Genomic DNA, 26,890 nt, shown 5'->3' on the forward strand with positions numbered 1-26,890 from the left:
CATTTTTAATGCAAGGCAGGATTTTTCAAATGCCGTGGGAAACCCGGACAAGCTCCTAGGCCTTGGGGTGTGGCTGCATCGGATTCTGCACTGAACAGTTTTTGTTCCTGCTGCCAGCCTTCTGGAAAAACCCCTGTAAGAATACATATGATATCCAGAACACACACAGCTGCTTTCCTCGGTTCACAACAATCAGCAGTCGAATAATAAATACTAATCTCCCTGTGATTATAGTAATAGTGGTACTTTTCAGGGGGAAATAAAACCCAGCTGTTTCCAGTTACATGGCAGTCCCACTATAGTGTTCACAAACAGCCGCCTCCCTTTCACAAAACTGAAATTGTCGCTAAAGCATTTCCTGAATTTTTAATTTTTATTTTTACTTTGCTTGGGGAAAGCAAAGTCAATGCAAACACCTACTCCGAGATATCAAGATGGTTATATGTTTCAGAAGCAAGAATCCCAGAGGCAGATTTTGCATCCACCAGGAAGCCTGTCGTCATCAAATCCACATTAGCACGCCTTGAGATAGTATGGGGTGGATGTCACCACCTCATAAACAACTCCATACCTCACAGCCTAGCTGGCAATGCTTTAAGTGAATCTTAATACTTTAGGAGTGAGTACAGTGTCACAACCAGCACACAGGAAAATGCACAGCACACAGTCTGCACACGGCACGACAACAACAACTCATGACCATGCTCTTCTGTTTTAGTACGAAAGGTAGAGGTTGTGGGTTGCGGAAGAGGGTCTTACCTTCTAAAAGGCGAGAAAAGAATAATAGAAACGGAGGAAAGAAACAGAAAAACAAAAGGAGTCATGAAAGGTAGACGAAGTATTGCTTCACAATAAAAGAGTGATGGATATAAAGTTAAACTAATGGACTGTGAAAGTTGTAGTTCCCAGGCCACAACAGCCTCTTTTTGGAAACAATGGATTTGAAGCCCAACCCAACACATTGCTAAGGGGTTCCTTAGGGGTTTGCCTCCACAGCTATCAACAACAAAGTCAGGAGTGTCAGTCAACTGAAAGGCAAGTCGATGTAATTTCCAAAGGAAGAAAAAGAAGGACCACACGTCTTTTTTTGATTAAAATTCAAGTGAGTTTCAGACTTAACTTGGGTTTAGGAATCATGGAAAGGCAACAGGCACGCGCATGCAAGCAACCTGCTCTGCACTGTTATCTTTGAAAAGTCAAATAAGATAGCTATTCCTCAACCACCAGTGGGGAAGAAGACAGGAGAATCCGCAGGCTCTCCACTTTGATTTCAAAATGCATGAATGGGGGGGAGGGGCCATAGGCCAGTGGTCCTGCACATAGTCACAGGTTCAATCCCTGACATCTCCACGAAAGACTGGAGAGGAAACCAGAGAGACTTTCTGTCAGCCAGAACAGACCTAATGAGCTGGAGGGACCAATGGTCTAACAGTAACTCAATGTAAGGCGGTTTCCTATCAAGCAGAGGACGTTGCCATTTACATTCCTTCAGACCCCCAGTTTACACTTCCGTAAGAGGAGGACTAAACATCATTCCGTCTTTTAGGTTTCCTAACTAACTTGGCCATCTAGCTAAAGGATCTGCAGTTGTGGGGGGGGGGGTGGAGTCCACCCTCCACTTTCAATTTCATTGTCACCGTGTCCCATTTACAAATGTTTCAGGGTTCTCATCCTCCAGCAAAACTAGTTAAATGCATCTGATCGGTGGAATGTAGAATTCTGCATATTCAGCTGCTCTGGCTACTTAGGTGCTTTTTAAAATGATATTGAGAAAACCGCAAGAATGGGAATTCTTAGTCTGCATTTTACAAGGAGGTATATACGCTTCTGAAAACAGTACTATCCCCTTCTCCCCACTTGCGCTGACTCTCTTAATCAATTATCTTTACCAATGGTCAAGGGCAAGCTTGGGTCCCCAGATGTTGTTGGACTACAACTCCCATCATCCTTAGCTGGCAGCACCAGTGGTCAGGCATGATGGGAGTTGTAGTACACAAATAGCCAGGGACCAAAGTCTGGGAAACACTGGCTAAGGAGATGCAGAAGATTAGTCTGCGTTCATTCAGTGGTGCAGCTAGAGAGCAGGACCTTGCGGCCAAAGCCCATGGCCCCTACAGGCCAACCCCCTCCCAAATAACCACTTGGAGAGTGGGAGAAGCAAGCAGACCCTATTGTCCACACATGGGTCAGACGATGCTGACCATCGCAGCATCTTTTCCTCGGACTTCTATTGCATTTCATAGCAGGTGGGCAGATGAGTGGACAAGTGCATGTTTAAAGACGCTCATTTTATTACTTCTTATTATTAATATATTCATAGCTGTCAACTTTTCCCTTTTCTTGCGAGGAATCCTATTTGGAATAAGGGAATTTCCCTTTAAAAAAGGGAAATATTGACAGCTATGAATATATTTTCCCTTTCAACCACAAAATGGTGCTCGTTCTCCCCAGTTAACATGCTGCGGCAAAAGCAAACTCTGTTTATTCCTGCAGTCGTGGTGATTTAAGTGAGTTTAAAAGGTGAAGCAGCACATTCTCAGGGTATTCCTCTCTCTATCTTTTTTATCAGGGCTCACAAGCTGATTTTTTGTTTTCGTCTTTTGCTCTAATACACGAGTGATGTAGAAGCAGGTATAAAGAAAAGAATGACAGTGAGGATGGGAAGAAGAGAAATGTGAACATTCGCATGGCTATCTAAGGAGCCCACCTCTACCATTAAGTCCAGGAACTATAATTTCCTATTTGCACCTCCACCTACATTCCAAGGTCACTGAACAAGTTATCTTTTGGGATCCTTCAGTATACAAGTAATTCTGGTGCTTTTTGTGTGCAATTCAAGAACTGCTACAAAATGAAAAAAAGGAACTGTCTTTTCATATCATTTACTTGCATCAAACATATCCAAGTTCATACCACATACAAAGTAAGTTCCATTGATTTCAAAGGAACTTGATCTTAATTGAGTCAAGTCACTTGGGAGTAAGCGCTACTGAAAATCAACGGGCTGCTACAAAAACTAGAGTGCCTCAATTCAGGTTATGAACAAGCCACAGGCTTACAGGGGCCCCTCTTCCATTCCAGTTCAGTTCTAACTAGACTTTGCCATGCCATCCACACTGGCAAACTATGGCTAGAACTTTCCAAACAAGAATTAAAAATAAAAATCAGAGTCTGAAGTGGAGGTTCCAATTCTGGTTTGCAGGGTATGTGCTAAGCATAAGTCGATTTGGAGATCAGAACAAATTATGATTACATAATCCACAGGAAACAAAGAGGGAATCTGCACCCAAAGGGGCAGGGAGCAGGCCACACTCAAGCCCATAGTTCAATTTCTCTCCTCCAAACCATGGCTTGGAGTATCACACAATTTGAGGTATCTACTTTGTTCTCCTAATGGGATGCCAATTTTTTTATTAAAAAAAATAATTAAAATACAAATACAATTCGCTTGTTTGAAGGAGGCATAGCAATGCTGTTATATTCTTAATATAGCTAACTTAAAGGTAAAGGTAAAGGGACCCCTGACCATTAGGTCCAGTCGTGACCGACTCTGGGGTTGCGGCGCTCATCTCGCTTTATTGGCCGAGGGAGCTGGCATACAGCTTCCGGGTCATGTGGCCAGCATGACTAAGCCGCTTCTGGCGAACCAGAGCAGCGCATGGAAACGCCGTTTACCTTCCCACCGGAGCGGTTCCTATTTATCTACTTGCACTTTGATGTGCTTTCAAACTGCTAGGTTGGCAGGAGCAGGGACTGAACAATGGGAGCTCACCTCGTCACGGGGATTCGAACCGCCGACCTTCTGATCAGCAAGTCCTAGGCTCTATGGTTTAACCCACAGCGCCACCCACGTCCCTCTATAGCTAACTTACTTGTTACTAACAAAGTATTTATTCAACACCATCTTAGAGAAGGTATTTTACACCAAATCAGCCAGCATCACCTTGTGACTTGTTACAAGTAAGGATTACGTTTTCTTGAAACCAGGTACGGTAACTGGGACTGGAGAATTCTACTGCTGTTCCGAAACTGGACCAAAAAACCCACCTTGCTAGCCCAAGCATCTTCATCCCAGGACGTGAGTTGCAGAACACGGATGATTTCATTTATTTCACCACTCATCTTCTCCACTGTAAAGTTGCGGTTTTTCAAGGCCTCCTCTATCCCTTGGCTTTTGGAATTTTTCGTTGTTACAAAAATCTTCATAGCTGCGAAGATTACACAGAAAAGCCTATCAGGAGGTTATTATGCAATATGCTGGACAAAACGCCTCTTTGGCTAAAACCAGGAAGAATAATTAAGTTATGATCACAGCAGATCCGGGATGGGCAGAAGCCAGATAAAAGATATATAGGTCGATCTCTGGGTGATTTGCAGTGGGTCTTCAAAGCTTTGTGATGCCAAACTGTTTGACAAGAGCAACAACAAAGCAACTTCTTTTAGGCTAAAATCTGGCTGCTAAAATGAAGGAAGCTAACCAGAATAGACTTTTGAGTGAAAGTACTGTGAGCTGAGTTCAGTTCTGATACTGAAAACAAATTCTTAAGCTCACAGCGTGCACGGGGGAGCCCTGTCCTTTACTTCTAATGTTGTGGCATTTGCACATGGTTCTGGTTGGTAGAGGCCTTGTCAATCTGACCAAAAATATATATATATGGATCAAACAAGCCTGGTTTGAGCCACACACAGGAAGAACAAGGATATAGTCTGAGTTCCTCACTTGCAGTTTTATAAATCATTTAATGTGTCAGCATGAATAAAAGTTATTAATATCGCAGTTGTTGTAGAAGGGATTATTATGATGACCAGAATGTAATGGAAATTAGTAAGATTTTGGAATGCAGAAATAAAGCGAATAACCAAGCCATCAATTCTAGCACCTTTTTAAAATTATATAATTCGGTATTTGAACTATTGGTATTAATAATTGTAATAACAATAACAATAAGAATAAGAAGAAGAAGAAGTGGTATTGTTATAATGAGTCTATTATTGGATTGAAAACTAATAAAAATTATTATGAAAAACAAGCCTGGTTTGTGCACCTCTGCAGTAGATGATCATCTCCCATTACAGTGGTGCCTCGCAAGACGAAAATAATCCGTTCCGCGAGTCTCTTCGTCTAGCGGTTTTTTCGTCTTGCGAAGCAACCCTATTAGCGACTTAGCACTATTAGCGGTTTAGCGGCTCAGCGGCTATTAAAGGCTTAGCGGCTTAGCGGCTAAAAGGCTATTAGCGGCTTAGAAAAAGGGGGGGGGAGCGAAAAAAAATCGCAAAGCAAGCCCATAGGGAAATTCGTCTTGCGAAGCAGCTCAAAAACGGAAAACCCTTTCGTCTAGCGGGTTTTTCGTCTTGCGAGGCATTCGTCTTGCGGGGCACCACTGTGTTTGGCGCACTTAACAAGGATGCATGTTTAAGTTTGACCAACTTGAATTGTTTGTGATGTCCATCATAGCCATCAATGCATGCAATGCAGTACCAAGATGCTTCTGCAGCAGCCTCACTCAAACTGCCCAGTTCATGCACGGAATACCGTGTTAAACTCAGTGCAGGACCAACTGAATGCATGGCTAGCCAAAGTACTGGCCCTACACAGAGGCATGTCCTCCTTGATCCTATGCAGTATTATGGGATATCGGGATGCAACCTTTAGATCACCAGCGTCTTGAATTGCACCACAGCATCCTCTGTGGCCTTGGAAAGAAGTCATGAGGTACATATGTCAGATCACATGTACCAGTTTGGTTGCTTGTGAAGTTAGGCTGGTCCTGACTTTATATCTCAAGAGCTGCGCTAAAAAGTAGGGAGAATTCACTGCGGAAGATAACCTGCTAGACCCTCTTTTGCCTCTCTGAGACGGTCAGCAGAAACCATAGCTTCTCTCCAAGGTTTAAAGGGCTCGGCAGCCATGACTTAAAGTCAGTTTTGGTTGCCGTGTCTTTCTTATAGGATGTTTTGCTTCTATTCGGTTTCCTTTCAGGCGCGTCAGCTAAACGTAATTGCATTTTGATAAATTTGTCACTTTGTAAGCCTTGTAGCGGAAAAGGAGGTGGGGTGCGCAGAAGAGATAATTACTGTTCAAATTAAATCGGTGGCATTCTGGCAAGCAAAGATTTGAAGCTAATTAAAGTTACTATGACATCCAGTTTAATTTCAGGCATTTTCAATTCAACGAGAAACAGAAAGTGCTCGATTGTTATTTATTTTTCAAGCTGAACGGGCCTCTTCCCACCAACAGCAACTGTAATGCTTGCAAGGAAGGTTGCAGGGACAGTGGAGGGCTATAGCCCATGTAATTTAAATACAAAATAGCAGCAGCACCTATGGTTTCCTACCCTATGGCAAAGCAGCACATACTATTGCATATATCCTTTTCTCCTTAGTTCTCATTAAATGAGGAAACCAATCTGTCTACCTCAATGAGAATCAGGCCGTAAATAAAGTGCTCAGTTACAGAGAAGCATCACAGATATAATTGCATATAAATAGCCCATCAGTTCACATGTCACAGTGAGATCAGCTCCGAGAGCTTAAATAGGAGACGCACAGGATATGCAAGCCAGAATTTGGGAGGCACAACCTTCTCTTCCAAGACAGCCACAAATAAAACCACTCGCTTAACTTACCCATAGTCGGTTTACTAGGCATGCTGAAAGCTTCCGTTTCCAAAGCCTTTCAGCGTGCGTTTACCTGAGCAGTTTTATTCCCACGTGGTTTTATGAAGCGGGCACAAACACAAGCCAATGCGTTTCAGAGCACTTTTTAATCTTGTGGAAAAGCAAAAAATAATACCAGAAATAAGAACCGGCAGTAGCTCCTTCACGGTGTTCATGGAGTTCACCAACATGACTCTGTGTTCCTGGTGAGTCAACTCTTGCTGCCGCTCATCAATCATTTTGGCCATCTTGGTCATCCCTATGTGAAGGAAGTCAAGGAAGTCATGAAGCGATACAGTATTTCCCTTACGGTTTTGCAATTTCAAGCAGGAGAAGATTACACCAAACAACAACTTTAAATGTTACATTTCCGAAGTTGCAAAGATGCTATACAACTATTAATTCAAAGAGTATATCCCCAGTGTTCAAGATATGCTATTTTCTAAGGCAACGTGCATTTTTAAAACACAAAAAACCAATACTAAATCAAGAGATCAGATCAGCAATTTGTGGCCCTTTGGACATTTCATTAAATGTCTGCTTAACAAAACACACAGAGCATGCTATTAGCTTAGCTCAGGCATAGGCAAACTCGGCCCTCCAGATGTTTTGGTACTACAACTCCCATCATTCCTGACCTCTGGTCCTATTAGCTAGGGATGATGGGAGTTGTAGTCCCAAAACATCTGGAGGGCAGAGTTTGCCTATGCCTGGCTTAGTTTATGTCAGAAACATACATCAAGGGTAGCCTAATCTGGAACCCAAACTTCTTATAATAATAGGAGTCAAATGGGCCACAGAGAGGTTAGGCTGGCCTCAACCAGAGCCAGGGCTTTTTCGGCTGTGGCTCCGATCTGGTGGAACGCTCTGTCACAAGAGACTAGGGCCCTGCGGGACTTGACATCTTTCCGCAGGGCCTGCAAGACAGAGCTGTTCCACCAGGCCTTTGGCCAAGGCACAGCCTGACCCCCTCCTTTGGTAATTTTTCACAGAACTCTAGCCCAATGGTTGCCATCAATTTGATTTGAACTGATTTTATAATGAATTGATTTTATAATGTTGTATTATTTTACTATTGTTGGCCGCTCTGAGCCCGGCTTTGGCTGGGGAGGGCGGGATATAAATAAAATTTTGATGATGATGATGATGCCACATATCCATGTATTAGAGCTGGCATACTACTGTGCTAAGATGCTGAACTATGGATCCAAGTGTTCCTGGTTAAAATTCACCTCTGCTATGAACTAACTACGCGGTCTTAGGCAAGCCAATCTCTCTCTCAGCCTCTGCTCACATCTGCAATACAGACACAATAATACTGATCTACCTCACAAGGCTGTTGCAAGCATCACGACAAAGAAAGAATTTATACTGCGCTTCCAAGTGTGATTATTGATTAGGTTCTACACATCATACAGAAATAAACATTAGATTTCTAGGCTACAGCATTTCATACTGCATATAAGACTTAAGATGTGGGATAGGCTAAACCCCTCTCCCTTGGGTACTAGCAAATTAGGGAGAGAGGTTCCCCCAGCCCGTCCCCCCTGATGAGCTAGTCATGCAAGATGCTTCTTACAAGAGGGAATCTTCAAAAATATGAACAACACACATGAAATCTGAAGGGACCTATCCAGTATAGCTGAAGGAGTGTCTCCACCCCCATCGTTCAGCCCGGACACTGAGATCCAGCGCCGAGGGCCTTCTGGCGGTTCCCTCATTGTGAGAAGTGAGGCTACAGGGAACCAGACAGAGGGCCTTCTCGGTAGTGGCGCCCACCCTGTGGAACACCCTCCCATCAGATGTCAAAGAGATAAACAACTACCTGACATTCAGAAGACATCTTAAGGCAGCCCTGTTCAGGGAAGTTTTTAATATGTAACGCTGTACTGTTTTTGACATTTGATTGGGAGCCACCCAGAGTGGCTGGGGAAACTCAGCTAGATGGGCGGGGTATAAATAATAAATTAATTATAAATTATTATTATTATTATTATTATTATTCACTATGTGGAGTGGCTGACAGACTTAAATTCATCCTGCGTATCAAAACAGCAATTCCATACACACTATATTGGTTAGGGGGGAGAGAGAGAGAAACTCCTGCATGTGATGCTATTCTAGGCTTTAAATGAACTTTCCAGAGCGGGGAGTTTAGGCTGCTTTATATATGAGGTGACCCCACAAATTTGTCCTAGGAAGACATGTCACTCCTCTCAAGCTCCATTCTGGTGCTGTCACCATCTCATATAGCTTACCCACATGCAGATTTGTGGAAGAGGAGTCTTCTAGTAAAGGTAAAGGTACCCCTGCCCATACGGGCCAGTCTTGCCAGACTCTAGGGTTGTGCGCCCATCTCACTCAAGAGGCCGGGAGCCAGCGCTGTCCGCAGACACTTCTGGGTCACGTGGCCAGCGTGACAAAGCTGCATCTGGCGAGCCAGCGCAGCACACGGAACGCCGTTTACCTTCCCGCTGGTAAGCGGTCCCTATTTATCTACTTGCACCCGGGGGTGCTTTCGAACTGCTAGGTTGGCAGGCGCTGGGACCAAGCGACAGGAGCGCACCCCGCCGCGGGGATTCAAACCGCCGACCTTTCGATCGGCAAGTCCTAGGCGCTGAGGCTTTAACCCACAGCGCCACCCGCGTCCCTAGAAAGGTAAAAAGGAAAGGGCCCCTGGACCCTTAAGTCCAGTCAAAGGCGACTATGGGGTTGGGGCACTCATCTCGCTTTCAGGCCAAGGGAGCCAGCGTTTGTCCACAGGCAGCTTTCCGGGTCATGTGGCCAGCAGGACTAAACCGCTTCTGGCGCAACGGAACACCGTGACGGAAACCAGAGTGCACGGAAACGCTGTTTACCTTCCCGCTGCAGTGGTACCTATATATCTATATATCAAGTCCCGCAGGGCCCTGGTCTCTTGTGACAGAGCGTTCCACCAGATTGGAGCCACAACCGAAAAAGCCCTGGCTCTGGTTGAGGCCAGCCTAACCTCTCTGTGGCCTGGGACCTCCAAGATGTTTTTTTGAAGACCGTAAGCTCCTCCTTGGGACATACCAAGAGAGGCGGTCCCACTAGGCCGTATAGGGCTTTAATGCTACTAGTCTTAATATGTTCCCAACTTAGCACATCGATTATATTTATTCTCTGAACTATCGTCTGCACATCTCTCGGGAGACAGTGATCCAAATATTATGAGCATACCAGACAAGGTCATGCCCAAAAAGGTGGCAGCAATAGGAAGGAGATGACTGCGGCCGCAGCCAGCAGACCTAGATAGCCATTGAAAAATAAACAACCACAGCAAAACTACTAGAGCAACTGAGCAAAACAAAACACGTAAACAAAAAGGACAGGAAACGTTTCTAAAACAGAAACATGGAAATTATTTCCCTTAATTTTTATGCTTCTGTTTTAAAAAAACGTTTCCTTTCATTTTCATGCCATCTCGTTTCCGTGAAATAGAAATGCAGGTCAGCATATCCAACGTTAATGATGCGTTTAATTAGGAAGGGAATAACAAAAAAAAAGATAAACAGTTATCTGATGCAACTGGGCAGCCTATGGGATTGCAAGAGTAGAGGCAGATAGTGGAACAGCATCCCATAATTTGAGCAAGTTTGGAGTAGAGTTGGCGGCCCAAATCTATTTGTCCCACAAACTCTTCAGGCCACGCTACATTCAGAGAGCGAGAAGAGAGTGTAAAGAAAGCAAGGCCTGCCAGCAAAAGGCAGACAGAACTCCCAGAATAGAAGACATATCGACAAGAGTAAGTGTTATCTAAACAGAGGCCTCCACCAGGATAAAATATATATTCCGAGTCTTGAATTTATCCAGCGACTTGGCTAGGGCAGGCCTTCAGCGAGAAAACTCCACTTCCTACGAAGTCCCAGAAAATTACAAAGTCAGGCGATAAAAAAGGGTGGAAACCTCATTGCCCTCCAAGCTGAGAGCAAAGCACTCACTTAAAGCAACTTTTGACAGGTTGATGTATTAAATATCTGAAACAGCTGCTGTGGGCAATGCTTTACATTGTCTCTGGCTGCAAGCAACACGGTCTCACCCCATTTTTGTCCTTCATCTGCTCTTAAAAATTCAGTGTTTCTGCGGAGCTCTCTTGAACACAGAGACATGCTTGCTTCTTTCCCTATCACCATTTATTTTTTTAATCGATATTGGAGAATCCCTTGATTTTCCGCTCCACGTAGACGCAAAGAGGTTCCAGCAGCTTCAAGCCAGCTGGGGAATGCCTGTCTGCTCGTCCTGCTTCTGAATTCCTTTCTGACTCCTTTTCTGGCTCAAGAACGGTTCATTCCTCTTGGCCATTCCTCAGGGTCAAAGTGGATGCGACAGAGGCATTTGTGTATTTGCCTGCCAGCCCCATTCATATTTAAGGGGAGAGTGGGAGAGGTCTAGAGGGGCTAAGTTCAACATCAGTAGGGGCATGCCAGAATTAAAGAGCTCCTGAACTGAGTCAGGCTGGAAGGAAAAGTACCTGAAGCAATGGGACCCAGGGAGATAGGGCAGGGAAGGATCCAACTCTTCTCTTTAGAAGTTAAGGATTTTGTGATCCCATCCTGTCCCCCGCCAATTTATATGATGACGATGCTGGCACATGAATTAAAAACAGGGCTATCACTGTCATAACCCACAAATAGTGACTGTTTGCTGGCTTTGGCAGACTGGTTAGAGAGGGGGGGAAGGGGTTAAGTGCCTCTCTATGCTGCTACCACTTCAGGGTCAATGGTTCACAAAGTATGCAGGGGATGGCACAAATCGCAAAGGTTTTATTCATATAGCACCTCCAGGGAGGTAACACTTCTCAAGCTTCAAGAAAACACATAGGTGAAATACTACAATCAGCGTTAGAAACTCAGCTATATAAGCTAGGCGCCAAATGGCTCCTTAAACAAGGGCTACCATGCACTTTTAAAATGTAGGTTTTGCGGGGGTATTGGGTTGTTGTTTTTATTTTGATTATAGATTTTGCGGTTTTATATTTTGATTTTATTCTGTAAACCGCAGATGCTGATGTTGATGCTGATAGCGGTTGCCGAAACGGAATGGCTCCAAAGCCGTATTTTTCAAGACGGCTTTTTGGTTCCTGAAATTCATTCTGATTGTGTAGATAACATTTTAATTGACAGAATTCCACAGGATGTGGTATTAGTATGTGAAAACAGTCACGATCCAAGGATCTGCAGGCACGCACCTCCTGCTGGTGGAGACATCAGGCACCAACCTGGCGACGGGGAACCTTCATTTGGTCGCAAGTGGCCGATAGCCAGGTGCAAAATGTGCCTGGCAAATTTCGAACACTGATTATCAACAGCGACTCTAAAGTTTGCAGTGCCCCATTTCAAGCCAACAAGTTCTAGCTCTATTTACTCTCACAAGCGAGGTTTCTTCCTCTGCAGTGGCCTTGCACCCAGTACTGGGCACGGATTGGCAGGGACAAGGCTTCGGGTAGAGCCTTTTGGTTTGAAGCTGGAACCTTTGGCATGCAAGACATGAGCTTGGCCACTAAGCGATGGTGCCTCCCATAGCTCAGGAGAGAGAAAGAGAGAAAATCTCCACATTATTAAAGGTGCCAGGTAAAAACATTGCTAGAATGCACGAAGAGGAATACTGGGAACGTCTAACCTGGCCCTAGGTTCTTTGTGTAGGTGACCAAGTCCTCCATAGTTTCCACCACCTCTGCCACTGTTAGGTATTCCAGAATTCCTTTGCAGACACGAATGATTTTACGGACCTTAAATAATAATAAAAAAGGTAATCATTAGTGTTTTTTCCTTTTATCACAACAGGCCAACATGGCTTCAAGTTAAAGGCACTGTTTCTGATCAAAAGCAGAGCATGCACAACATCAGTGGCAATATGGAGGGACACGCCACTGCATGGTGGAAGCGATTTGAACAAACATCTGGTGCTTTCCAGCATACAGTGGTACCTTGGTTCTCAAACCTAATCTGTTCCGGGAGTCGGTTCGACTCCCGGAACCATTCAAAAACCAAGGCGCAGCTTCCGATTGGCTGCAGGAGCTTCCTGCAGCCAATCAGAAGCCACGTCAGATGTCCGGCTTCCGAAAAACATTCGCAAACCAGAAGACTTACTTCTGGGTTTGCGGTGTTCGGGAGCCAAAATGTATGAATACCAAGACATTTGAGAACCAAGGTACCACTGTATTTGTTTTCAGGGCAACAAACGTGTGTCGTTCCGCATACTTTGCAATAGGTCTGTTTTCCCTCACAATAAAACACCACGTTTAGTTGCTCTGGGATGAATGTCTGGTAGGTGCAATGCGCTACCCATTACCCCTCAATAGAAAAAGCTGCCTGCAGAGTTGCACATGACTGCAAGGATGCTTTTTCCCCACCATGTTCTTTCAAGTACAGTGGACCCTCGGGTTACGTACCTCTCTGGATACGTAACCTTCAGGTTACGTTCTGCACGTCGTGCGCATGCACAGAAGCGCTCTATCGCACTGTGCAGAAGCACTCTATCACACTGCACGCGTGCGCAGAAGCAGTGCCTCTGGTTACAGATTTTTCAGGGTGCGCACGGACCCCTGGAATGAATTAAATTTGTATCCAGAGGGTCCACTGTAATGTTCTTTGTGCAGCGATGAATGCAAAATCCCTTGAAATAAAATGTATGCCTTCTATATTTGGATGCTATATGAGCACTGTTGAATGTGTGAAATTAAGCGCAGCACGGGAGAGAATGTTCCATTTTAAAGCTTCAGCCAAACGTTGCATTATATTACCGTTTCTTTAATATTTCCAGCGTGACAATGCAAGTTTGAGAGCACGCTATCAAAATCAGAAAGATGGGGAAAGAGTGAGCACTTTCCAGAAATCAGCTTCCCTGAAGGCAAATTAACTACTCCATAATTTCAAGAGCTATTATCTCCAATGGTATCAATAAGAAATGGGAGAGTAATTGCTAATAAATCAGGTGCCAAGGATATTCATAGCATGGCTGATAAGCTTCGCTTTAATGCACCTCTCCTATGCCCCCACAGTACTAACTACAAAGCACTGAAAAAATACACAGTCATTGTGTCTGCTAAGGAACATCTTGCATTTATTCTCAATGCCAGGGCCGCATGCTGTAATGTTAATTCAAAACATGTAGAAATAAACTTCATAAAGAGTACTGGTGAGAAAAATCTTACTTTAAAAAACATGTACAGGTACGTACAAGGTACGTACAGTCGTACCTTGGAAGTTGAACAGACTCTGTTCCGGAAGTTCATTCGACTTCCAAAACATTCGGAAACCAAAGTGCGGCTTCTGATTGGCTGCAGGAAGCTCCTGCAGCCAATCAGAAGCCACGGAAGCCTCGTCGGACGTTTGGCTTCCAAAAGTAGTTCGCGAACCGGAACAGTCACTTCTGGGTTTCCGGTGTTCGGGAGGCAAAACGTTCAAGAACTAAGTTGTTTGAAAACCAAGGTACGACTGTAATACCATCGTGACAAATTGATGCATTTCAGACTTTTCAATGCTGTGGTTCAGACAACTGTTGGGGGCTTTAGAAACCGTGTTTTATGAAGCTAGGAGTGCGCTTTGCACTTCTCCTCTCCTCTCCTCTCCTCTCCCGTGGCTTCATCTCTTGTGACGTGCAGATTTTAGCCAGAGTCACTCTACCTTACTTTCCTGGCTTGTTAACAACATTAAGCCAGAGCACAGAGCCACAGTTTGGACATAATAGGGAACTCTGGCATAATACAAGCCGGGTTCTGTGCACAGAAGCCCGGAATTTGCACATGGTGTGCAACTCAGTGAGGGCAAGGAAAAGCCCTCCCCAGCCCCGATACTCAGTCCTGGTTTTATGAATCATGTTTTTATAAACCACTAATGCAGAAAACGATATTCAGGCAAGTGCTCTAAATTTGCAACCAGGTACTGCGTAGGTGTTGCTGACTGGCATTAGAAAGCTCACCTCGGCCTCATCGAATGTCAGAAGCAAGTCCGATGTCCCAGAAAGGATGCCTCTTGATCCGTCAATGAGGTAATCACGAGCAGGTACTGAGTAAGGGTCCGTTTGGAGCATCTGCGCGGCCTGTACAAGCTTTGTGCAAGCATTTTCCACCCTAGGAAGAACCATTATGAGAGAGAAATTAATGTAAGGGACAGACGGGAGCCAACTCTGGAGCAGTATGACTACAGACCAGTGCTTCCCAAATGCTCCAGCTGTTTTTTGGACTACAACTCCCATCATCCCTAACTAGCAAGACCAGTGATCAGGGATGATGGGAACGGTAGTCCAAAAACAGCTGCAGACCCAAGTTGGGGAAACACTGTAATAGACCATCTTCCTTCACATTGTACACAGATTATTTAACATATCCTCTTTACTCCTACAAGGGACACGGGTGGCGCTGTGGGTTAAACCACAGAGCCTAGGACTTGCCAATCAGAAGGTCGGCGGTTCGAATCCCCGCAACGGGGTGAGCTCCCGTTGCTCGGTCCCTGCTCCTGCCAACCTAGCAGTTCGAAAGCACGTCAAAGTGCAAGTAGATAAATAGGTACCACTCTGGCTGGAGGGTAAACGGCGTTTCCGTGCGCTGCTCTGGTTCGCCAGAAGCGGCTTAGTCATGCTGGCCACATGAACCGGAAGCTGTACGCCGGCTCCTTCGGCCAGTAAAATGAGATGAGTGCCACAACCCCAGAGTCATCCGCGACTGGACCTAACGGTCAGGGGTCCCTTTACCTTTACTCCTACTCCCATGCCAGGGTGCGTTTTCTAGTTAAAATGTAAAACACAGAAACAGAAGATTGGTCCATCTAGCTCTTAGTACCCTTAACCCTGGCTGAAGGCGCTTCTCCATGCTTTTGGACAGGAGTGATTCCCAGCTGCTGGGATTAAGTCTGCGACCTTCTGGACGCAAAGCATGCACTCTGCTCCTAAGCAATGGTCCTTCCTCTTGCATAAAGCTGGTTTCACTTGAAGCATGTATGACATATGTTGAAAAGGCCAGTGTTTGGGGAAAACTACACATCACATGCCAATGTGCATTTAAAAACTATTAACCGATGGCCTGTTTTGGTTTAAAAGCTTCTTGCTGGAGGCAGAGGGATAGGACCCAGCTTTGTCATCGAGAACCAGACACCACACTTGTAGGTGGAACTATGCAGCAATAGGGCACGTTGAATTTTTCAACTTTCATATTCCAAAAATGAGGGGTCCTAAAAAGTTGTAACATGACTTGGGGATTCAAACAATATTTCAGTTAAATTAATATAATTTAGTTTTGCTTGGTGAGTAAACGGTGTGCGAAACTACATCGAAATCATTAAAAATGATTGCCTAATACTTACAGTTATGTTATATTAATTATTATTATTATTATTATTATTATTATTATTATTGAGCATCACAACATTAAAATTATTTGGTTTTCCGAAAGCAAATTATGTGCTTCTTCAGCAAACGTAGACTTACCAAGCTAAATGCTGCCCAATCTCAAAAATAGCAGATTTGAATTCCTCACACTCAGAAGCCTATTTTTAAGAACCCTCACGGAAGAAATTTGCAAAATTAAGTTTCACTCTCTAAAATGGCATGCCTTAATGCACCGAGTCTTGGGAACTCGCCCCACTTCTTTCAAAGATTGGCAGGAGGGGCAGGTCACTTGTTGGGACATCTCCATAGCTTCCGTTTGTCAATTAATCTCTTGCCTTGCTCATGTACCTTAGAATCTACCTCCTCCTCCCAACTATCATCCCAGGGCTATTTGAAGGACCATCTTGCCCTGAGGGGAGGGGAGAAGAAGGAAGCTTGAGGAACTGTCACCGGCCTGCTTTCACTCAGTTCTGTTCTGATTGGAATACAAAAATCTGTGCATGACTCATACAGGTTTGGCATTCAGAGGTTGTTGGGTTGTTGTTTTTAAATTATGCTTTAACCAGGGAAAATGACTCCTGATAGTCTAGACCATTTGACTATCAGCTAGGGCAGGCTGACATTATTTGCTGGCTTGAAATATCGTTAAAGCAAGCCATTACCTTATATGAAGAATTCTAAGCCCAAAATTATTAAAATGCCATTTGTGAAACGGTTACATTCCTTTTATTCACAGTGAGATTTCTAAAGCGTCAAGTCTGAAATCAGACAATAGGCTCTCGCAATGTACACAATAATCTAATTTCCTGGAGCACTAATCGGAGCACTTTTGGTAGCTCAGGGACTCGGAGCTGCAACGTAATTCTCACCTACAGTAATTTTTGATCAGCATAATGAAAGATAATGCTGGAGCCATGACCAACTTGTTGATAAAATCTGCGGATTTTGTCGAGTTCAATACACAAAATGATGTGTTGCACTGACAGCAAGCTACTGGACGTGCGAACCAAGCTGTAACACAGATGAGAGAGTAACATCCTATTTACAAGCCAAATTTAGCAAAAGATTAAATATAATTCACTTGGCTGGTTTTAGATAGCAGCCAAGTATCTTGTAAATGCCACTAGAGCTGTGTGTGCTAAAACATCCACGTCCTTTCCAGATAAAAACACAGCACTATTTATTTTTTTAAGGTAGAACTTCAGTGTCTAAAAATAAAATACTATTATTTCTGCAGGAGTGAATGTATGTATCATTCTCTTGCCTATTTCGCACCACTTCCTTCAAGTTCTCCTATTTGTGCCTGTGCAGGTCTTGACTTTGGTTAACTTCTTTTTATTCTTATGGCTAATCTGATTTTACAACTGGCATCAAGGTTTGACTACATACAAGCCGTAGTTATTAATCTTGAGGTGCTAAGTTGCAATGAAGTTGCAATGAAGGCAAACAATTCTCACAGATGGTAGAGCCATTTTGGAGCTATATATTACAGATCGTTCACATCGCTGTGAACCCATATGCAATTAACCCCTTACACAGAAAATGGTTGCGGAGAAGGTTCAGCCTAGTCTTCTGCCTAACAAACAAGCTTGCTCGGTCATCCCCCCCCCCCCCCCATGGAGGAACATTCATTAAGGGAAGCCCTTACCTGCAGTCTTCAGTGTTACAGCCCCAAAATATATTTATTACCTCAGTGTAAATATAGCCAGCAACACTGGGAACGCAACATAGGTTCGGATCCAACACAACGGGCCAGGTGGTGGTGGTGGGGACTTTGAACAGCTGACTCCCATGTCATAACACAGGGGTCCCTAATGTGGTACCCACAGCCTTAAAGCAGCCAGGCCATTTCCCCAATTTAAAACTTACCTCCCTTCCCTCCCAACCACCAAAACAACTGCTATTAGCTGAGGGGAGAGAGGGGGGGAGAGAGAGAAGGATGTAATGTGGGTCCCTATTTCCCTTCACAGCTGCTCTGAAAGGTGGTTTAAATCAAATAAAGACTGTAGGGGGAGGGATAAGGGTTAACCACTGCAGAACAACAGTCAAGCGAAAAGAGACCTGACCATGGATCGCCCATGTCACAACTTTTTGTGTTCACCAGTTTCAAAAGTTGCTGTTCTGCCCAAAGGCATTTTCAAACCCTGGGCCCTATCTGTGCTATCTGTTTAAAGCAGTAAAGTGGTACCTCGGGTTACATACGCTTCAGGTTACATACTCCGCTAACCCAGAAATAGTACCTCGGGTTAAGAACTTTGCTTCAGGATGAGAACAGAAATTGCGCGGCAGTGGCATGGCGGCAGCAGCGGGAGGCTCCATTAGCTAAAGTGCTGCTTCAGGTTAAGAACAGTTTCAAGTTAAGAACAGACCTCCGGAACAAATTAAGTACTTAACCCGAGGTACCACTGTATCATGCCATTTCCAACACTGATGGCTTCCCCCAAAGCTAAGGTTACCAGACGTCCCCGTTTCCCGGGGACAGTCCCCGGATTTACAAATCAGTCCCCATACAAAATCCATTGAAGTTGAAAAGTGTCCCTGGATTCATTGAAAAAAATCTGGTAACCTTACCCAAAGCATCCTGAGAACTGCAGCTTGTTAAGGAGAACCCTGTTCATCTCACTTAAATGCAGTAATACCAGACCCTCCATGTGTTTCTATTTTCAGATCAACAAAAGCCATCCTGGTTTCTGATTTGATCCCAGAATGTCCCGTTTTTCCTTAGGATAGCCCTGTTTTCATTGGAGAAATGTTGGAGGGTAGGGAGTTATGTGATGCCCCCCCAAGCCAAGGAGCTAAGTAACTATACAACCTTTAGAAGACATCTGGGATTTTTTTTAGTGTTTAATTGTGTTTTCTATATATGTTGGAAGCCGCCCAGAGCAGCTGAGGCAACCCAATCAGAAAAGTGGCATATAAATAATAAAATTATCATTGCTATTGTTATGAAATAGGATGTCCTTATTTTCATGGGAGAAATGTTGACGGGCATGTAATGCAACATATTATACTCTCTGATTCACACTATGAAATCCCAAGACCTAATTAGATCTTCCTATGCTTTAGAGAAAAAGTTGGATGTAATCATAGTACAGTATATCTGATATTTAAAGCAGGCAGAGAGGCTACTAAGCAAATATTCAAAATAATCCACGATGCAAATAGATCTTCATACAATTTTCCATTTAGCTTTTTCACTGCCCCAGATTTCCCACCTCCTGACAAAGCCATTCATCTGCATCTTTCTGCCACAGATCATGGGATGCTCTCAACCCCAACAATTTAGCAAAACCTTCATCTGTCTTAACTAACAAAGAACACACACTATTCTGAAGCTGGCCAGAAACAGCCTTTTTCAATAAGGAATTTATATTTGACATTGTCAAGGAAATTGGCTTAATGATAACGAAAGTGATTATTATGCCTTCAAAACCTCCAAGAAGAAAATCATTATATCTTTTGCGCCGATGCATGAAGTTAATTACGAGCGCCAGTCAATTAGCTTTCAGGTATCAAACAAAATCTGAGCCAGACCAAGGGCACACACAGAGAAAAGCAGACACGCTACCCCTTGAGACTGTCATCCAAACTAAAAGGGACTTTTATTTTGGGGAGAAAAATATTATTTGTGCGGCTAGTTGTTGGAGAACTCTGTACTGAAGAAGCGGGATATTGGAACAGCTAAGACCACATTACAAAGTCCAGTCCAAATTAACCCAAATCTCTGATGAATAACAAGTCTAATCTTGTTCCTGATGTATTAGTTTGCTATGTGCAGGGATTTTTGCTTGCTTGTTTGTTTACTGAGAAGCATTCAGTCAAGGGAGGTCTCACTTGCACTCCAAAATAGTACGGCACTGATACAAGGTTACCGAGGCTTTTCTAAAACCACTACCAAGACTTGCCATGTTTATTTACTTACTTAATGAATGCAGGAGGCATGTCTCTCTTCAAAATCTGGTCTTCAGTTGTCTGTACAGTTTCTTTTCCAACCTGCAGCAGGAGCAAAAAAAGTTGTTTTTTAAAATCACCAGCTTCAGAATTGCAATGTAAATTTCTTAATAAAGTCAAAATATGAACAACAGTTTTTCCTGTTCACATGGTTTACTACTTGCCTGGCACTCGGAAGCAGTGCTAGAAACTCAGATATACAGTGGTACCTCAGGTTACATACGCTTCAGGTTACAGACTCCACTAACCCAGAAATATTACCTCGGGTTAAGAACTTTGCTTCAGGATGAGAAGAGAAATTGTGCTCTGGCGGTGCAGCAGCAGCAGGAGGCCCCCTTAGCTAAAGTGGTGCTTCAGGTTAAGAACAGTTTCAGGTTAAGAACGGACCTCCAGAACGAATTAAGTACTTAACCTGAGGTACCACTGTATAAGCTAGGTGTCAAATAGCTCCTTAAAGAAAGGTTACAGTCATCAAAATGGAATGTCGAGTTGCCATTTTGGGGCAAGACAGCTCTAAAGTCTTACAGTGGTACCTCAGTTTATGAACTTAATTTGTTCCAGAGGTCCGTTCTTAACCCAAAACCATTCTTAACCTGAGGCGTGCTTTCGCCAATGGGGCCCCCTGCTGCTGCCAGTGCACGATTTCCGTTCTCATCCTGGGACAAAGTTCTCAACCCAAGGTACTACTTCCGGGTTTGCAGAGTTTGTAACCCGAAGCGTTTGTAACCCGAATCGTTTGTAACCCGAGGTACCACTGTGTTTTTCAAGTGATGGACTGACTGTGATTGATTCTCATTTAAAGATCTGGCTAGTTCAGAGGACCACCTTGAGCTAGGTTAAGAGCTTTGAGAACTTCAAGAAGAAAAGTTATTTGATCCAGGGACAGTCCACATATATATTGGCCTGTTCCAGTCTCTTTTTCTTAAGGGTGACACAGACCATTCATAAGGTAAGAATATTCTTCACAACCATGAGCAGGGCAAAGGGGTGCAGAGAAGGCAAGCTGCAACAATTAACTATAATGTTGTTCACTGTTCCTGCTCAGGCTGCCCAGAAAAAGCATTTTAGTTCCTGAAATTCACACCGATTATGCAGGTAAAATATAACAGATATAATTCTACAGAATGTGGCATTAGTGTGTGGCATTAGTCACAACCCAATGATTCCCAGGCATGCACCTCCAGATGGTGATGTCACGTAGCATCCAGGCATTTTCACTTGGTTGCAAGTAGCCGGTAGCCGGGTGCAAAAAGCTCCTGGCGCCTGGCTAATTTCGAACACTCCTCTGAAGAGGAGAAGGATACCCAAGATATTGGAATGAAGCAGACTAAAGTGACAGCACACTAGCACGCTCACAAATCTGAAGGGTTCCCATCTAACATGGTCGCGTTACAAGCATGGAATGAAGCATATTCGCTGCAACAACCAATTCCTCCGTAGTGCATGCTTGTGGGCTTGGGCAGAGAGATGCTGCAGCAGAGGGGTTCTGGAACAGGAAGCCCATGGGTAAAATTTGAACCCAGAGCTCACTGGATGGCTTTGGGCAGGCCACTCTCAGCCTCAACCCCACATCTACAATATAAATATTACGACTGGCCTGCCTTAACATGCCTGCTGTAAGGCTCGTCACAGGGGAATGCAAGTGAAACGATTTGGGCACTTGAAAGCAATGTATTTCAACATGCAACCTTGAAAAGCGTTAAACGCCACTGAATTGCTCTTTGTGCTACTAAATCACTTAAAAGGTCCGCGTACAAAATAAATGCACCAATGGCAAGCACACTCTGTTCTCTAGCAAAAGACTTGAGACCCTTCTTGACTGGTTCACTAACAAACTCCACAAGATGAAATTATCAGCTTTGTTTAAATATTATTGTGGAAAACTGGGTTGTACGCCTTCTGGATTTTTATGCTGGGAACAAGCTCTTAAAACATTTACTGCACCAACACTATATCACAATAAATAATAATAATAATTCATGAGATATGTTATGTAAGTACGAAACAGAAGCTACCTCTTAGACTGATGCCTGGGGGCAGGGATAATTGGAAAAATCTGGAGACAAGCTTGTCACTGTAGTGTACCTTGTAGATTTCTGACATTTCAATCGCTCACTTACTCGATGGATTCCCCCATTTCCATCTGCTTCAGAAGGGACTGTGCAAGCCATTTGCTAGCTACTAGTTGTCCAATCATGTATGGAAGTGAGAGCTGGACCATAAAGAAGGCTGATCACAGAAGAAATGATGCTTTTGAATTCTGGTGCTGGAGGAGACTCTTGAGAGTCCCATGGACTGCAAGAAGATCAAACCTATCCATTCTGAAGGAAATCAGACCTGAGTGCTCCCTGGAAGGGCAGATCGTGAAGCTGAGGCTCCAATACTTTGGCCACCTCATGAGAAGAGAAGACTCCTTGGAAAAGACCCTGATGTTGGGAAAGATGGAGGGCACAAGGAGCAGGGGACGACAGAGGACGAGATGGTTGGACAGTGTTCTCGAAGCTACCAGCATGAGTTTGAACAAACTGCGGGAGGCAGTGGAAGACAGGAGTGCCTGGCGTGCTCTGGTCCATGGGGTCACGAAGAGTCAGACACGACTAAACCACTAAACAACAAAGTTGTCCAATCAAGCAAAATCCAGCATTGCCATGTCTCAGATGCCTCCCTTCACCAGTAACATTTAATACGTGAATGTGCCTTATGGGACTGGGCGGTATCTGGTTTTCAACATCACAACACGTCACCAGCTAAACATCACAATATACTGATATATCACGACGTCTGAAATAAGGATGGAGCTATCTTAGAGGCACTGGCTGGTTTCACATTTTTTTCTGCATCGTGTGTGTGTGTGTGTGTATGTGCACGCACACACGATACAAAAATCACACCATGATTCACAATATATTGCCAGGTCAATATTTATGAAACCGATAGCACAATACGGACTTCGAACTGCTTTTGGAAGTTATGTCGATGTATCACCCAGCCCAGCCCTAGTGCCTTACTGCACACAGTGCCAAGGAGAAACTGTGCACTCCCTGGCCCAATGACCCCAACAAATACAAGGAAGCCAATATTTGGCATCTTGCACCATAACTGGCGACTCAGAAGTCATCCCTGAAGCTCCCAATGATATGAAACTCAAGTGTTCCTTTACCCACTAGGAGGGAGAGTCAGGGGGCAAGGAGTTCTTTTTCCTCCTTCATGTTCCTCATAAAAACCCACTTCCTGTTATTTACACAGAGCTATGGGGATGCAGGTGGTGCTGTGGTCTAATTCACAGAGCCGGGATTGCCAATCAGAAGGTCAGCGGTTCAAATCCCCGCGACGGGGTGAGCTCCCGTTGCTCGGTCCCAGCTCCTGCCCACCTAGCAGTTCGAAAGCACGTCAAAGTGCAAGTAGATAAATAGGAACCGCTCCGGCGGGAAGGTAAACGGCGTTTCCATGCGCTGCTCTGGTTCGCCAGAAGCGGCTTAGTCATGCTGGCCACATGACCCAGAAGCTGTCTGCATACAAACGCTGGCTCCCTTGCCTATAGAGCGAGATGAGCGCCGCAGCCCGAGTCATCCACGACTGGACCTAACGGTCAAGGGTACCTTTACCTTTTTGTGATCAAAGGGAGGAATTCAACGTTGCACCCCTCTGACTGTTTTGCAAGAGCAAGCAAATCCCATTTTGCCTGCCCCCATGCAGTGCTCTGGGGGGGGGGTTCTCCTGACCCTTGAAAGCAGATTTGGGGAACAGGGGGGAGAAAACACCACTGCACTAGTGGGAGCCCTTGCACTAACTTCTGCTAGCACACCGGCTTATTTGAACCCGAGCCACTGCAACATAAACAAGAATTCAGGTTCCTGGTGGTCAGAGCAGCTTACAGTCGAAATTTCAATATGGGGGCACTCAACCATGGAAAGGGAAGAAATGGTGAATATGAGCAAATGCAACAGTTTCATACTTAGGTTCATTTTGGGCTGGGGATAAGGACTAGGCAACTAAGCCACAGGCTAGTTTTAAAAGGGAGTTGAGGAAGTTGGCATTCCTCACTCAGAGAAGCAAGTACTTCCAGTTAGTGCTGCAAACTACAAGGAAACAGTGCTATGAAATCTCTGCAAGCCAAGCAAAATACTCCCAGCCCACAAAAGGAAGAGAGGTGTATTTTAGGAGCGCTGATGCACTGAAATTACTATTTACAGCTCTACCAACACAACACCTCCCCACCCCCATTTTCTGCAGGTTATTATATAAATACATCTGGACATTCTCTTCTTGCACAGTATGGATCCCAGAACGTGTTGAAACAAAAGGTAAGAATACAGAAGGACACACGGGCTAACATGAACATCTCTCTCTCTCTCTCTCTCTCTCTCTCTCTCTCTCTCTCTCTCTCTCTCTGCAGGCTTGCATGGCAGAAATGCTTCCCCATTTTGGACAGCGAGGGAAAGGGTTTTCCATGGATACCAATATATGATAAAGTTTGTCCGTGCAGGGAGGGACTCTGGTCTGACAGGGCCCCTCCCCACATAAAAGAACTCTGCAAAGTAGCTCTACATAGAATCGTAGAATCACAACATTGCAGAGCTGGGAGGGGTTCCAGGGGTCATCTAGTCTGTTATAAGAATTTTAAGCTCTCAAATATAGAATAAATATTCATACATGCACACATATCTAAATATATGAACCATGTGTCTGAAAATAGTACGGGAGAGCAATCCTGAAGCCATTTTGACTCTCCCAGTGACCTCAAATATTCCTCTCTCTGCAGTAAGGGAGGCAAATGGGGAAATCCTTCCCATCGTCTTTTTGCTTACAAATCCTGTCTTAAGGGCACATTTGTGTATGACTAGGGTGAGCCTGTGACCTGGATTCAGGAACTAAAATATTAACCATCACAAAAGAATGGCCAGACTGCCCAGGTAATGCAATCTGTGATGTATTTATGAAGTTTTTTGGGGGTGGTCTTGGGCTACAGGGTGGGCAATTTCAAAAGTCTATAAAGTGGTACCTCAGGTTACAGACACTTCGGGTTACAGACACTTTGGGTTACAAACTCCACTAACCAGGAAGTGGTTGTTCCAGGTTAAGAACCTTGCCCCAGGATAAGAACGGAAATCGTGCACCAGTGGCAGCAGGAGGCCCATTAGCAAAAGCATGCTTCAGGTTAAGAACGGACCTCTGGAACGAATTAAGTTCTTAACCAGAGGTACCACTGTATAAGGGCTTGTGCACCATTGTTCAGGGTTCTCCTCCCTCTTGCGCATGGTGAGTGGGGACCCTGTTGCAACAGTTCCTTGAATAAAGACCAGGCTTACTAGCCACTTTGCTTCGGGTGGCGCTGTGGGTAAAAGCCTCAGTGCCTAGGGCTTGCCGATCGAAAGGTCGGTGGTTCGAATCCCCGTGGCGGGGTGCGCTCCCGCTGCTCGGTCCCAGCGCCTGCCAACCTAGCAGTTCGAAAGCACCCCCGGGTGCAAGTAGATAAATAGGGACCGCTTACCAGTGGGAAGGTAAACGGTGTTTCCGTGTGCTGCGCTGGCTCGCCAGATGCAGCTTGTCACGCTGGCCACGTGACCCGGAAGTGTCTTCGGACAGTGCTGGCCCCCGGCCTATAGAGTGAGATGGGCGCACAACCCTAGAGTCTGTCAAGACTGGCCCGTACGGGCAGGGGTACCTTTACCTTTTTATACTCTGGTTGGCCTCTGTTATTTTCTCCTACTGATAGGGAACCCACCTAAGGACTCTGTACGGGCTCTGAACTACTGCATAATGGAAAGGGAGCAGTTTTTCTTCTAACAAGTCCCAACCCCTTCAGTGCAGGAATCTCAACTAGTCCAGTTGGTCATACAACCTCGGCTTAGAAACCTCCAAGGAAGAAGAATCTGCTACCTCTCGTGGGAGTCCGTTCCAATGTCAAAGTCCTAGTTATTCTGGGACTTGTGGACTGTTGAGGACATGGAGGAAAACAATTCCAGAGGACCTCATCAACTCATTTAAGCTGAGCATCAAGACAAGAACTGCTCTCTTTCCTGCTCCTTTGCATTTGAAGGTGGTGGCGAGAATACACTTTTGCCTAATCAGAGCTTTCTCAAATTCCCAGATGTTCCCATTGTTTTTTTATGACCAGCCCTTTCTCCTTTCCCAAGGGGAAGAAAAATAATATCCATGGCGAGGTCAGTTGAAGACAGGAAAACGAAAAGTCTAACGTTCTAATTTTCAATTCGTCTCGAATAGGTCTTCAGCGCTGTTGCCGTTCTGACAATCAAACAGCGGGAGGCAGGGAGAGCCACGGGAACAGAACAACAGCCTATGATGATTACCCTTTTCGAGATTTGCTCAGTCACACTTGACATTTCCAGACATGCAAATACTATGCCAAGTGTTATAATGTACAAAGGAGAGCTGTTTGGGTTGTCGTTGTTTTTCAGCAGTGATCAGCACTGTCTTTCAGCAGTGATCACATTAGTATCTATGTAATCTGATACCCGCCCCCCAATCTGTTGCCAACTGCTAAATTGACTGGGGTGGGGGCGAGGATTCCTCCCAGGAAAGTCTTCCAATAATTCTATCGAATAAATCAGGGGTAGGAAACCTAAGGCCCGGGGGCCGGATGCGGCCCAATCGCCTTCTCAATCCGGCCCACAGATGGTCCAGGAATCAGCATGTTTTTACATGAGTAGAATGTGCCCTTTTATTTAAAATGCATCTCTGGGTTATTTGTGGGCCAAAGGAATTCGTTCATTCCCCCCCCCCAAAAAAAAATATAGTCCGGTCCCGTCCCCCGTCCCCCATGGTCTGAGGGATGGTGGACCGGCCCACGGCTGAAAAAGGTTGCTGACCCCTGGAACAGGTGGATCTTTATAACACACCACCATTTAACTGAAGAGAATGACCAGGTCATTAACATTATTATATTATTATTTTGCATTTCAAGATAAATATAGACG

The 26,890-nt window shown here is 44.6% G+C and overlaps 1 protein-coding gene across 4 annotated transcripts in view; it reads right to left on the reverse strand.

Moving 5' to 3' along the window:
* Nucleotides 1-26,890, reverse strand: part of VCL (vinculin) — an 87,921-nt gene that overhangs the window by 37,349 nt on the left and 23,682 nt on the right. For all 4 annotated transcript variants that reach the window (XM_077930648.1, XM_028729081.2, XM_077930649.1 and 1 more), the window contains exons 2-6: nt 19,924-19,994; nt 14,598-14,748; nt 12,297-12,405; nt 6,793-6,915; nt 4,048-4,208 (exon numbers count right to left, since the gene is read on the reverse strand). In XM_077930648.1, the coding sequence (XP_077786774.1) occupies nt 4,048-4,208; nt 6,793-6,915; nt 12,297-12,405; nt 14,598-14,748; nt 19,924-19,994 (615 nt within the window). The remainder of the gene's footprint in view (nt 1-4,047; nt 4,209-6,792; nt 6,916-12,296; nt 12,406-14,597; nt 14,749-19,923; nt 19,995-26,890) is intronic.

Source organism: Podarcis muralis, chromosome 6, assembly GCF_964188315.1.
Source record: "Podarcis muralis chromosome 6, rPodMur119.hap1.1, whole genome shotgun sequence".
Lineage (NCBI taxonomy): Eukaryota > Metazoa > Chordata > Lepidosauria > Squamata > Lacertidae > Podarcis > Podarcis muralis.